This window comes from Ipomoea nil, unplaced genomic scaffold (assembly GCF_001879475.1).
Source record: "Ipomoea nil cultivar Tokyo-kokei standard unplaced genomic scaffold, Asagao_1.1 scaffold0642, whole genome shotgun sequence".
Lineage (NCBI taxonomy): Eukaryota > Viridiplantae > Streptophyta > Magnoliopsida > Solanales > Convolvulaceae > Ipomoea > Ipomoea nil.
Window position 1 is genome coordinate 6,800,223 of NW_017617070.1, and position 14,463 is coordinate 6,814,685.

A 14,463-nucleotide genomic window follows, 5' to 3' on the forward strand; every position below is an offset into this window, starting at 1 on the left:
TTAATGCCATAACGACATAAATCATACCAATAATACAAAAGTATAATTGAAATATTAAGTTTTGTTCTGATCTAAATAATCAAAAGAAGATTAATTAAATAAAAAAAAAACTTAACCTAATTTTTTTTTAAATACATAAAAATCAAATGATTTTTAAGGTTCTTGATTTATAATCTTTGATGCTTAACTTTGAATGTTATGTATTTAGTGACTAATTATTTGACCAAAGTTTATGTTAAATTTTATATTATATATTTTTAATACATTTTAACATATTCGTAGTATATGTTTAACAATTATACCAACTCTAATTGGGATGAAGTTTGAACCTAAGACCTTTCTTATAAAAATTAATGAGTAAGTTAAAAATAATAAATAGTTAACAGAATATTCCGTTACTAAAGTTTATATTAACGGAATTTAGGTTATTTAAGGGAATAAAATAATATAATAGAGGGTAAATAAGGAAAATCATTAAAAAAAAATACTAAAATCAAAATAATATGAACCATTAATTTTAAGAAATAATACTACCGACATTTTTTTTATTTCAATTAAGGGCCTAACATTATTGACACTTATTAGAATTATTATTATAGATTATAGATAGATAAAAAAAATAATATAATAGAAGGTAAATAAGAAAAATCATTAAAAAATACTATAATATGAACTATTAATATTAAGAAATAATACTATCTAATTTTTTTTTATTCCAATTAAGGATTTAATATTATTGACTCTTATTAAAATTGTAGATATTTTGTTATGGTCCACACGATATGATCTACACAATAATTTGCCCAACTTTCCACATCAAGTCATCACCCCTAACGCAGTAACTCCCTAGTCCCACGCGGGGGCCGGGGGCTGCAAATTGCCGGTGGCGCAATAAAGGCAAACCAAAGTAGTGAAGACGCCATGGATGCACGGCAGTTGTGTAGCGTTGACGGAGACCAGATAAATATTAAGGTCATGAATAGTAAGTTGTCGTGATGGCGTGACGAGGTCAAATCGTATTATTTCGTCGTTAACAGGTCCAAGAAGATACGCGCACTCCATTTCAAAACCGGCATTTTTTAGAAAAGTCCGTGCACTTTCTAAGCTAATTTATATTTTTAATTAGTTTTTCCTCTTCTTCGCTTGTCCTCCATTACCTCTTGCCTCTTTCAGTCGTTCTTCTCCTAGATTATCTGATTCTCAGTCAAGAACCCATTAGAAACTTGAATTTCTGGGGTTTTGACATTTCAAAATTTGATCCAAGTTCTTATCTTGGTTATAATCTTCAACTTCCATTCAATTTGGGTTCCTTCAGGTTTTGATAACTTTCTTTCCCCATTTTTATAATCTACATACAAGGGGTTTCATACCTTTCATTGGCTCCAAAATCTAAACTTTGGATATATCCTTACTTGAATGTTCATTTATGTTAGATTTCGAGTTTTAGAAGTCAAACCCCTTGAAAGTCAACTTATTGATTTTAATATAGTTTCCTAATTGCATTCTGGTTGGATTCTTGTTAAGAAACCCATTATTTTCATCTTTGGTCCTATCCATTTTTAGAGTTGTTGATCACAGCGTTGTTGGTTTTCCCCATAAAAGGTCCGATCTTGAAGCTGGGCGCATGTGTTGTGTGATTTTGTTGGGGTAAAAATGAAACTTTTGGTACGAGTAATCGAAGCTCGAAATATACCTCCAATGGACCCGAATGGGTTCAGTGATCCCTATGTGAAATTGCAGGTAGGGAAGCAGCGGCACAAGACTAAAGTGGTGAAGAAATGTTTGAATCCCTCATGGTGTGAGGAGTTCGTCTTTCGGGTCGATGACTTCAAGGAAGAGCTTCTTATCTCTGTTCTGGATGAAGATAAGTACTTCAATGATGATTTTGTTGGTCAAATTAAAATCCCCATTTCTCAAGTTTTTGAAGCCCCAGATAAGTCCCTTGGCACTTCTTGGTACCCTTTGCTGCCAAAGACTAAGAAGGCTAAGAATAAAGATTGTGGTGAGTTATTGCTTATAGTTTCTTTAATTTTTCTTGACCATTGTTTTGTGATCATACATTAATTTGTGTTTTATGAATTGATATAAGGATTGTATGCAATCAATTTGTTTTACCCAAATGGTTGATTCTATGTATTTTAGGATATTAATTCTGCTGTGTGATTTTGGTAGCCATGTGATTCTATAGATACTCTGTGAAATTTATAGATCTTCATGATGCCTTGATTAGCCAATGTAGAGTTTAATTTCGCTTTTATATTCTAACAGGACAAATTCTTCTCACTATATGTTTCTCGCAAAACAATTTGTTGGGGGACTTGCAATCTAGTGGAGATTCTACTCCGTTACCGAAGAAGTATGCTGATATGGCAAGTGAATCCCCTTTGAGGCCTTCCAATGCCACTTTGAGATCACCTTCTCCGATGAGGTTAGAAGAGCCTGTTTCTTCGAAGGAGGAAAAGTCACACGCACAAACCTTAGCTGGTCGATTTTATCAAATATTTAACAGAAATAGCGATGGAGCACCTACGACTTATGCAAAATCTACAGATACGTCTGAATTGTCTGACAGTGTGAGTACAGAGGATAATGAGGATGCACCTGAGGAGCAATCTTCATTGGTGAGTTTCGAAGAAATGGTGAGAAACGTGGAAATGAGAGAACAAGGTAGCGAAGTTCCAAGTAATCTCCCGGGAGTAGTTCTGGACCAGTTGTATGCCATTGCACCACGTGAACTGAATTCAGTGTTGTTTTCACCCGACTCAAACTTTCTTAAGTCTTTCATAGATTTCCAGGGATCCACGGAACTGAAAGTAGGGCCTTGGAAGTTGGAGAATGGCGGTGTAAATTTAAAAAGAGTAGTCACTTTTATTAAGGCTGCAACTAGATTGGTCAAGGCTTTGAAAACAACGGAGGAGCAAACTTATCTGAAGGCTGATGGGAAGACGTATGCTGTACTAGTTACTGTAAGCACACCCGATGCTCCATATGGTAACACTTTTAGAACCGAAATGCTTTACTGCATCACAGCTGGGCCCACTCTGCCTTCAGGAGAAGAGTCTTCAAGACTGGTAGTTTCGTGGCGGATGAATTTCTTGCAGAGCACTATGATGAAAGGTGTGATAGAAAATGGAGCACGGCAAGGTATAAAGGAAAGCTTGGAGCAATACGCGGGTTTATTGTCTCAGACTGTAAAACCCGTAGATGAAAAGGAGTTTGCTTCAGAGAAGGAGCAGGCTTTGGCATCACTTCAAGCACAGCCACAGTCAGATTGGAAACTGGCTGTTAAATACTTTGCCAATTTTACTGTAGTATCAACGTTTGTCATTGGGTTGTATGTGGCTTTGCACATCTTGCTAGCAATGCCTAGCACAATTCAGGGACTCGAGTTTGTTGGGCTTGACTTGCCTGATTCTATTGGTGAACTGATTGTTTGTGGAGTTTTGGTACTGCAAGGGAAAAGGGTGCTGGAGTTGATATCACGCTTTATGCAGGCAAGAGGACAAAAAGGTATGGATAATTAATTGGTGTTCAGATGGCTACATTTAGAATCAATGTGCCTTTTTAGATAAACAATTAAACACCAATGACCTTGTGGTCAAGTGGCACCAAGTTGCTCTCCCATATGGGAGGTTGTGGGTTTGAGCATCAGTTGGGGCGATATTGACTCTTTGTGCTTTAGTAGGTTGAGAAAGTAGTTATGAACAAATACTGCATTGTAACAAAGTCAGTAGTATTAAAAAAAAAAAAAAGATGAACAATTAAACAGTGATGGTTTATGAAAGAGTTTGATGATCTGAAATCTTGTTAGCACCAATGGGTGCGTGTGTGTGTGTGTGTTCCCTCTATTCCTTTCCATCGTTTGTGATTATTACCATGTAATATGTTTCATTTCCCTTTATCTAAAGGTGGTGACCACGGAGTCAAAGCACAAGGAGATGGTTGGTTGCTGACTGTTGCATTGCTTGAAGGAGACAATTTGGCAGCTGTTGACCCAAGTGGGTTCTCTGATCCATATGTGGTTTTCAGTTGCAATGGAAAAACGAGATCCAGCTCGATTAAGTTCCAAAGTCCATGTCCTAAGTGGAATGGTAAATATATAGTTTTTTTTTTTTTTTTCCTCAAGTGCCTATATCAACTGAAGGTGACTATAATTGTTTTTGTTGTAATCATCATTTGATGCAGAAATTTTTGAGTTTGATGCAATGAATGAGCCGCCATCCGTGTTGGATGTGGAAGTTTATGATTTTGACGGTCCTTTTGATGAAGCTACTTCTCTTGGACATGCTGAAATTAATTTTTTAAAAACGAATATATCAGATTTGTCTGATATCTGGGTTCCTCTTCAAGGGAAGTTGGCTCAAGCATGTCAGTCTAAGTTGCATTTAAGAATTTTCTTGAATAATACAAAAGGTAACAATATTGTCAAAGATTATTTGTCCAAGATGGAGAAGGAAGTGGGCAAGAAGGTATGCACCAAAGGGAAATTTTTCCTCTCAAATGCTTTTCTTTTTATGTATTCATTCTGTCGCCTTCCTATTAATTTTTCAATTTCATATAAAATGTTTTGTAGATAAGATTAAGGTCTCCTCAAACAAATTCAGCGTTCCAAAAGCTGTTTGGGCTTCCACCTGAGGAGTTTCTGATCAATGACTTCACTTGTCACTTGAAGCGCAGAATGCCCCTTCAGGTAGTTATCATTGTTAATTTACTTTGTTCTATATAATCAATGTCAATTGTTTGACATTATAAGCACTCTTCTCTTTTTCTTCACGTTACACTATGATGTACTTAGGAAGTTAGAAATAAGGTTGTCTATCTAGGATGCCATGCCTATGATGCTTGCTACTCCCTCCGCCGCAAAATGGTTGCCATATTTACAGTAGACAGATTTAAGGAAAATGAAGTTTTGCCCATAAAAAGTGGTGAACTTTTTGACTGTTTAACTTTTATTAGGACAAACCAGCTTGGTTGGCGTGAGTGGCCGTGCACTCTTGTCCCTTAAGAGAGGTCGGGAGTTCGAACCCCCTCTAATATGGAAAAACCCATCTGGCCACCACTTTGCCCCTTTAATTGGGCTGGCCCGGTGCGAACGGAGATTAGTCTGAGTATTGTACGGGCTTAAAGGTGCCTCCTACAGTTAGGCCTTGCTCAGGACACCTCGTGGTCTGACCAAAAAAAAAAAAACTTTTATTAGGACAATGTAGGAAAGTAGAACTATTTGTGGTGTTTATTCTAGGAACTAGGAAAGTGGACAACATTTTGGGATGCACTAAAAAGGAAATGTGGGAGGAACGGACCAATTTGGGATGCTGATTGTATTTCATTTCATCTTTTGGTTGATTGTTGACTCTCTCCTTGAATTTTAATTGTTTTTGAGCAGGGCCGTCTATTTTTGTCTCCAAGGATAGTTGGGTTTCATGCTGATCTGTTTGGACACAAGACAAAATTTTTCTTTCTTTGGGAAGATATAGAAGACATTCAAGTCATTTCGCCTACTTTGTCTTCAATGGGTAGCCCTATTCTCGTCGTGACACTAAAGCCAGGCAAAGGATTTGATGCAAGGCATGGTGCTAAGACTCAGGATGAAGACGGAAGGCTAAAGTTCCATTTTCAATCTTTTGTGTCTTTCAATGTGGCAAATAGGTAAATATAAGAAGCAAACAACTTCTGTCCTCTTTTTACCTTTCAAAACGATAAATTTATCTGAATTTATACATCCTTTCTTGTTTCACTGTACGGGTTCTCCTTTCTTTGTATTTGAATAATATCGTTTTGGTTGTATGTAGAACAATCATGGCATTGTGGAAGGCAAGAGCTTTGAGCCCCGAGCAGAAGGTACAAATAGTTGAAGAAGAATCAGAGGCGAAGAGACTTGAAATATCCGAAGACGATTCTATACCCAAAAACTTACAAGCTGTGGATGAAGAAACTGAAGGAAGAAACCTACATAGCGAAGATAGTGGATCATTCTTGGGAGACGGGGATGTGAACATGTCTGCTGTTTATTCCTCTGTACTTTCGATTCCTGTGAGTATTCGTATACCTTTTTCTCGGTTCCATTTTATGTTTTCATGCATGGGACACCATATTGCAACCTTTACCGTATAAAATTAAAGTTTCCTTTTTTAACTTTTTCTTTTTCTTATAAATGTGCAGACAGATTTTTTCATGGAATTATTTAGCGGGAATGAAATTGACCGGAGAATTATGGAGAGAGCTGGATGCCTTAGCTATTTGCCTAGTAGTTGGGAATCGGAAAAGACTGATGTTTACCAAAGGCAACTTTATTACAAATTCGATAAGCGTATATCAAGTTATGGAGGCGAGGTCACTAGCACACAGCAGAAATCTCACCTTCCCGAGAAAAATGGTTGGCTCCTAGAAGAGGTGATGACACTTCACGGGGTTCCACTTGGCGACTATTTCACTGTACGGATCCTTTCCCTACTTGGTTGCCTCGATCATATTCTCGTTAATATGTGTATGTATGTATGTATCGAGTCTTTCCACTATTGACTCTTTTCTTTTTGTATTTCTTCAGCTTCATTTGAAATATCAGGTCGAGGATGTACCCTTGAGATCATCAATATGCAGTGTTAACGTACAGTTTGGGGTGTCGTGGTTGAAATATACCAAACATCAGAAACGGATCACGAAAAACATCGTTTCCAATCTGCAAGAGCGTCTCTCGGTGATGTTTAGTGAACTAGAGAAGGAATTTTGCTCGCGGAAGTAGAAGATGTTTCATACACCGTGGCTATTTGTAAATTTAATCGGGTATGCAATTCCCCAACATTCTTTCCCGTTTAACATTTGACTGATGAAGCAAGGAACGGAACTGGAATGTTCGGTTTTTCACCGGATTTCCATTTGAGAGACTATCACATTGTATAGCTGCTCGATCGAGGCGACTTGGATTTATGTACTCATATTTATAGCAGAGATGTAGGCAGGAAGGTTGAGAAAATGTGATTGATAATCTGCAACCCTTTTTTTGGCAGATCTCAGCAGTTAAATTTGATTTCTTAATTCAATTATGATACAATAGAATAGGTAGAAGTATTAGATTATAGTGTCATGACAGGAAACTTTTTGTATGCATGTAAAAATATTTGTTAAATTAATTAGATATTTGTTTAAAGGAAAACATTAGTGCATACATGTGTAGTAAAAGTTTTGCTTTGTACTACATATACTTTTCATAATATTGTGCAATTTTTTTTTTATTGTTTTACATTTGATATTCGAGATGTGACTTGTGGACAATTGAACATATTGACTTTGTTGTAGAATGATCACGGTTTGGTTCAGATGCATCGATTCGACTTAAATGCATTGGTAGGATATCATATTTTATTCTTACAAAATATTTATATAATATATTAAATAATTGAAATCCTCATCAATCATATTCAATATTCAACCATTTACACTATCAAATATATATTTTTTTGAGTACATGAAATATATAATTATATTTAGTTGAATAAAAATTACTTCATTTTGTTGAAATTCAAACATATAAAAAAAATATTAAAATTTTTAAAAACACTCACAACATTTGAGCTACAAGTTTTAAAAGGTGAAAAAAAAAAGAACAAATCCTAAGGATTGAAATGGTGTATGGAACGCTAAGAAGAAAATGGTAAAATTAGAAAGTATTTATAAATGTAAAAGCTAAGAAAGAAAGCTCAATGCGTAAGTTATCAATGTAACCAATTACATTAACATGATTTTAATTCTTATTAATTATAACTCAACGATATATATATATATATATATATATATATATATATATATATATATATATATATATATATATATATATATATATATATATATATATATATATATATATATATATATATTTGGTAGAATAACTCAACGATATTAAGCTTAATATTAAAAATGATTTGTATTAGTACAAGAAAAAGAGTATAAGGTACAAGCCATTAGTGCAATCTATTAGACTATCACAATTTTTATTTCCGTTATAACCTAACATTATATGTCATGTTTACTTTAATTTATGCGTTTTCCTTTGTGCCTGAATATCTATACCAGCGCTGAGATTGTCCTCTTCAATGGTTTTGGAGGTATATTTATCCTTTCATGAAACTCTAGAAACTGTATCAGTGAACATAGAAGGATACAATTTAGCACTAAAAACTCAAAGGGCATGTTCAGAAGCAGGCATGGATGAATGATTAAAAAATACAAATTAAAAGTAGAACTTAAATTATTAGTTACCATTATCTGTTTCTTCAAAAGTTCATTCTTCTGGTATAGCTTCAGATACATTGAGTTCATACGAGCTTCCCGAGCCTGGTAACAAATATCAATGCCAGGGAAACTGTCAGCTAAAGCTTTTAGTTGAGATGGAGCACATGCTTGAATTTGGTATTAGAGCCAATATACAGTTCAGCTATCAGCTTAGACTTTTAGTTGAGATGGATTATATAGCAGAATATAATTAATAAGTTCATTACTAGCTTCATGTCATGTGCTTTTGCTGCGGTTTCTCTGTTCTTGATCTTGTTTTCTTCCCTCTTGCGAGCGGTCTCTTCTTCGTTCAACTTCACCCCTCTGTACTTCCTTTTAATCCTTTTCCTGCAGGGTGTGTTCTTATTATTAGTTTGGCCGCAGAAGAAGTATCTCACAACAGGACCACTTCCAACATTATTGCACCAGAAATCATTGTAAGATTGTGTTGGACACATGTTGTTATCATCAGCAATGCTAAACTCCCATGTTTCCTGTCTCAATTCGTCGATCATCTCCTGCGTTTCCTCTTCGCGTTGACCTTCAGAGGCATCCATATCGGGTTGGCATGGAGGCAACTCTGCTGTTTCGAACTCCTCGAAATCCTGTAGAATCAGGTTAGTGATGGACCCTGACTGTGAAGGGTCATTAGCATTATTGTGTTTTGAGTGAATGAAGGAGAAAAAGGTGTCTATGAAATCTTCATGATTTGCTGGATCATTTATGTCTTGAATGCCTGTTTTTGTTTTCTGGAATTCATCAATATCTTTTGAGAACTTGTCAAACAGGTAATCAAAGCCCAAGTTGTTTTCTCTAGCAGCAAGATTTGGTTCCATGGTTCTGCCTTGAAAATCAAATCAAATCAAATCAGATAAGATAAGGTCAAATTAAACTGGTTGGTGAAATTATCTGCAACTACATTGTCTGATTAATGCATTCCTTTAATTTATCAGTATTGTTAAGGTTAAGTTTAAGACTAAACCTCGGGTCTACTGGGGAGGTGAGGTTGAGTGGAAGGTCTCGAGGCCAGTTTGTCCACAATTCAGTGAGTGTCCGACTATAGAAACCTTGGGTTACACCTAAAAAAAGAAAAAAAGTGCCATGGGTTTTCACTATATTGCCATTTTCATCATTTGCATTGTGTTTATACAGGAACCCATTCTCATAATTCATAAATAATGTTTATTGATTTTTGGTTTATAAAGTTTGGGGGTTAAGTTGTACAGTGAAGAGAATAAAATTAGATGATTTCTTGATTAATGGTTAGTGTTTGGTTTGTACTCCCAGTAGCCTTCAGGGGTTCAAATATGTGTGAGGGAATATATTCAGTGAATGGAATGAATGTAAATCAATTTACTCATATTCTGTAGAATATATTATAGTTTTTCGTGATCATCCAATGCTACCAAAACTACTACGGAGTACATAATTTCATCATTAAAAGTGGTGTTTCTCCACAAACTGTGTTTATAAGTTATTGAAAAAAAAGTAGTGATTTCCTATTAGTCCAAAATGAATTTAGAGTGCATGGTTATTGTCAAGTTGATCAAAATGTGTTGGTGCTAGAGGTGGCCTGGCCAAATCCCGGGCAAATTATTGTGTGGATGGTGGTCCACACAGCTGTATGGACTACGGTCCAAAACGACGTCGTTGAATTTTATGAGTTAGAATAATGTACATTATGAGTTAGAATAATGTACTTTATTTGTTAGAATAATGGACATGATGTGTTAGAATAATGAAACTTATGAGGTAAGATAATGTATTTTATGAGTTAGAATAATGTACATTATGCTTTAGAATAATGTACATTATGTGGCGCGGGGCAGAGGCGGATGGCCCGACACCATCCTTCTTCTTCCGGGCGTTGTCAGGGCCTTTGGCGTGGTCTTGCCCCGATCTCTTCACGTATTGGCCTAGGTATCCCTGCTGGATGAGCTCTTCGATCTGCCTCTTGAGGACCATACACTCGCCCGTGTCATGCTCACGCTGCCGATGGAAACGACAATACTTCTTCGGGTCAGCCTTGGGGAAGATCTTCAAGCACTCCTCGGGGAATGACACGATGCCCATGTCCTCCGCGTGGTCCAGAATGACACTCACGGGCTGGGTTAGCGGGGTCAGGTGTCGCAGTGGGGCTAGACGGGGACCCCGATCACGGCGTGATCGCGACGGGCGGCGGTCCTCTTGAGGTTGAGGTGCCTTGTCCTCCGGCCCCAGCCTTCCTCCTCCTCCTTCTTCCTCTTTTCCGCCGCCTCGGCATTGGCATATACCGCGCGGCGCGGTCCATCAATTCCTTGTACGTCTTTGGCTCGTTCCGGACGAGGTCGCTGTGGAAAGGACCGGATCTGAGGTTGTTGGTGAAGAATGGAATGCCAGATCTTTCGTCGAAATTGGTCACCGCCATGGCCTCCTTCTTCCACTTGCTTAGGTACTCCGCCAAGGTCTCCGACCTGTGCTGCTTCAGGTAGCACAGGTCGGCGAACTGTTTCCTTCGTTGTATGCTGCCCGCGAAGTGTGACATAAACTTTTTGGCTAAGGCGGTAAAAGTGGGGATGGACTCCGCCGACAAGGACCCGAACCAGTCTTGGGCCTGACCGTCCAGAGTTGTGCAAAAACCGCGACACATGATGGCGTCATTGACACCTGTCATCATCATGACCGCCTTGTACTTGTTGAGATGATCCCGAGTGTTCGTCGCCCCTGTGTAGGGTTTGATGGCCGGGAATCGAAAGTCCCGAGGCAAGGGCTTGGCCATTATGCCCTCTGTGAAAGGTGTGGCTAGAGCATCTCGAGGATCCGGTGACTCGTCGCGCGCCTCGATCTTGCGCTGCAACTCGCGCATCCGCCTGCGTAATTGATCCATCTCGTCACGCTAGGAGCTTGGAGGTCGACCCCTGGTCTCCCCCGAGGGCTCTGGTGGTGGGGTCGGCTCCCGCAGCCTTGGAGCACGAGGTTCATGGCTCCGGGACCTTTGCGAACACAACGACTCCGCCGGTCGAGCGTTTGCAGCTGGCCTCGGCCCTAGGTGGTCTCGCGCCGGTACCCATGGGCCCAACTACCCGAGCGCGGATGTGGTCTGGGTCGGCCGAGTCTTCCTCTCCTCCCGTTGCTCGTGCCGGCCTCTGCTAGTCTCCGCTTCGCCTCGCCTCTCCGACGGTTGCGGCGAGTTGACTTCTCCGTCTGCCAGCGCCCCGGGTGCCCGGGGCACGTGGCTGCTCAGACCACCGCGTCCCCTCGGAGGGTGCGGAGGTGGAGGTGCTGGGACACCTGGCCGGAGCCCCTCCGCGACGCGGTTCAGCGCGGTCGCCGCCTGCTCGAGTGCGGCCACCTCTTCTTGGGGAGTTGGAACCGGGGGCGGGACGGGTGGCGTCGACCCGCCTTGAGGGCGGTTGTTGCTGAGCCGACCCCGGAGGTCCTCCGTTATCCCCTGCTGGTTCCCGTTGATCTGATCTCTGAGGTCCCCTCCCGTCCCTACGGGCACGGTCTGCCGACTTGCCGTGGTCCCGTTAGGGTGATTGGCGAGGGAGAGGTCGCGTGTGTTGCGTGAATCATGCGAATTGTGGGTGTTCGACCCAGATCTCGTCATCGCTGTGGATGAATGATAGTAGGGAGAACGCTTAAACGTGTACATCCGCTCTCAACAAGAGCACCAATGATGGATTATATGAACCCGGGGTCCGGATTATACAACCCGTGTATATGATTGAATATAAGGAACGAATAATAAAATGATAATAGGGGTAGGAATAATGTATTAATGGAATGTATAACGCTATTACAGAGGTTCAGAACGTGTAATAACGAGACAAGTGTAGTAAGAAAATAGAAGATGCTTGAATAGGACACCGGGGAGGGTTTTTATACTCCCGATCGCTGCTGGCCCGGGATACGCGGGAGGATTCACAACCACCGCCACGAGACTCGCTCCATGCGAGGATCCGGCCCCTTGAGCAAGCCTGGGGCTCGGCCAAGGGGCCGATCATGGACTCGGCCGAGCCCATGGGGGCCGAGGCCGAGTTCGTGAAGGCCGGCTCCACAGTGAGCCGATCCATTCCGGGCCGACCCCGGGGTGGTTCGCCACGCGTCACGGGTAACTCGCTTAATCCCGGGTCTGACCCGCTCCGTATTGCTTCACTCCAAACGTGCTCCGTGATTATTCCATCACATGGCTTCTCCTAGAGAACAGCGTATCCACTGAACCACGAAATTATGGTACTAAAAGTCCCGATGACTTTTGTTATTTGTTGTATGGGTGTTTTACGAAATGTTTGAGAAATCATGATAGTATGAGCAATAGATGTTCGGTAGAGAAAGATGAAGTATGTCTTGTTAAATTTGGGATCTCTATTGACAAAAACTAGAGCTGTTCTAAGTTTAAGTATAGTTATGAAGTGAAAGTGTTGAGAGTATCATATGGGGTGGCGGATGGGGTAAGAAATGAATTAGACTTGATTTTGAATGCAGGCTCAAATTAAACCACCGTGGAGCATGTAAAGTTTATGGCTTTTGGTATAATGTAGATGACAATTGTGTGTATTTAGTTTGTCAGAGATTTCAGGGGAGTGTAAGTATGTTAACTCATTTGATTGCTGGTGAAAGTGGGGAGGAGAAGGTATGTATGAAAAGTTGGGTGGTACACTGTGTGGAAGGAGAGGATTGTTTCTTTGTTTGTATGTAAACTGGGACCTAACTTTATTTTCTTAAATTGACTACTCTTCATTAACTTTAATGTACTTTCTCACTGTGGATATGTGATTTTTTTTTTCTGTTAAAAATCTAAATGCTCAGTGAAACTACGCATTGTTTGGCACTTATGGTGCTTATCGAGAATTATTGTTTATTCCTCTTGTTGACTCAAAGTGTTTTGTCAAAGTTGTGCAAAAAGAATTCCAGTTCTATAAAGGAATATCAGTCATAAGAGGAATAGCTAATGAAGAATACTAGTTCTAAAGGGAATTGTTATTGAAGTTTTTCTAGTTCTAGTTTGATTAGGAATAGCTTTGTTATTCACAAATATGTTAGGAGTAGTTACTATAAATAGGGATTGCCCTTTATTGTAGAACTCAAGCATTCAACATTAATCTTGTGAGGTACGAGAGTCTTTGAGAATAGGATACTAAATTCCCCTAGAAAGTAGTACATGTGTTTAGGTTTCAATAGTTTGGTAGGAAAGATCATTCTATTGTGTAATCTCAGGTTCCAAACAATGTACTTTAAATATTGAACTTTTAGTGGATTTAGGCAAGTTCTCAAATTGAGAAGTGCCTTGCAGATTAGGGTTGTTTGCCCGAACTGCGTTACAGATCGTCTGTGTTACAACGTCAGTTTCAACATCACTATGTGCTGCGCTCTACAAATTTTCAATTGGTATCAGAGCCAAACTGCTTAAGTTACTAGCAGGATCGTAATGGAGTTTCCAAGAGAAGGACTATCAAACACAGAAGGGATACAGTGCTATGAGTGCAAAGGGTTTGGACACATCCAGTCAGAATGTCCAACATACTTTAAAAGGAAGAACAAGACACACATGACAACATTAAGTGATGACTTAGACAGTGAAGAAGACACCAACACCAATTTCGTAGCATTCACCGCAAATCATGAAAATAACAACGGAGAAGATATACAAGAATTACTAGAGGCATATACTCAACTACATGCCAAATGGGAACAAAACATCAAAATAAATTTAGATCTCATGGAAGAAAATCAGTTTCTAAAAGATGAAAAAGATATAGGAGAAAAACGCCTTAAAGATACTCAGAATGAATTAATGGAGTTGAAAGGCAGAGAGGCCAAACTGTTACAAGAGATCAAGGAACTAACTGAGAAGCCTAGATCTCCAAATCCAGCATCCAATGAAAGTCAGTCTTCTAAAATTCCTGAAGTGTCGCAACATCACTTCCAACACCTAAGGAGGATCAGATGCTATTACTGTCACAGACTGCACATAAAAGCATACTGCTTCAAAAGACAAAATGATCTATATTACAGACAAATCAACAGAGATTGGTCAGTACAAAGCAAGAAAATCTGGGTAAGAAAAGATTAGAATGTTGCCTACACCTCAAAAACTAGCAAAGAACAAAACGTATGGTATTTTGACAGCGGGTGTTCAAGGCATATGACAGGAAATCCAGAAAATCTGGAAAACATTCAGTATAAGAATGAAGGACATATTACCTTTGGAGATGG

At 39.4% G+C, this 14,463-nt stretch overlaps 2 protein-coding genes across 2 annotated transcripts; one reads left to right on the forward strand and one right to left on the reverse strand.

Annotated features, from left to right (window-relative positions):
• The first annotated feature begins 848 nt into the window (after positions 1-848).
• Positions 849-7,150, forward strand: LOC109174618 (C2 and GRAM domain-containing protein At1g03370-like). The gene is made up of 9 exons (XM_019323866.1): positions 849-2,002; positions 2,269-3,510; positions 3,909-4,091; positions 4,186-4,469; positions 4,574-4,690; positions 5,384-5,646; positions 5,790-6,030; positions 6,160-6,432; positions 6,545-7,150. The coding sequence occupies exons 1-9, from the start codon at positions 1,654-1,656 to the stop codon at positions 6,737-6,739; spliced, it is 3,147 nt and encodes a 1,048-aa protein (XP_019179411.1). The 5' UTR covers positions 849-1,653; the 3' UTR covers positions 6,740-7,150.
• Positions 7,151-10,420: 3,270 nt separating this feature from the next.
• On the reverse strand, positions 10,421-11,131 carry LOC109174495. Its single transcript, XM_019323729.1, has one exon. The coding sequence runs from the start codon at positions 11,129-11,131 to the stop codon at positions 10,421-10,423; it is 711 nt and encodes a 236-aa protein (XP_019179274.1).
• Positions 11,132-14,463: the final 3,332 nt, after the last annotated feature.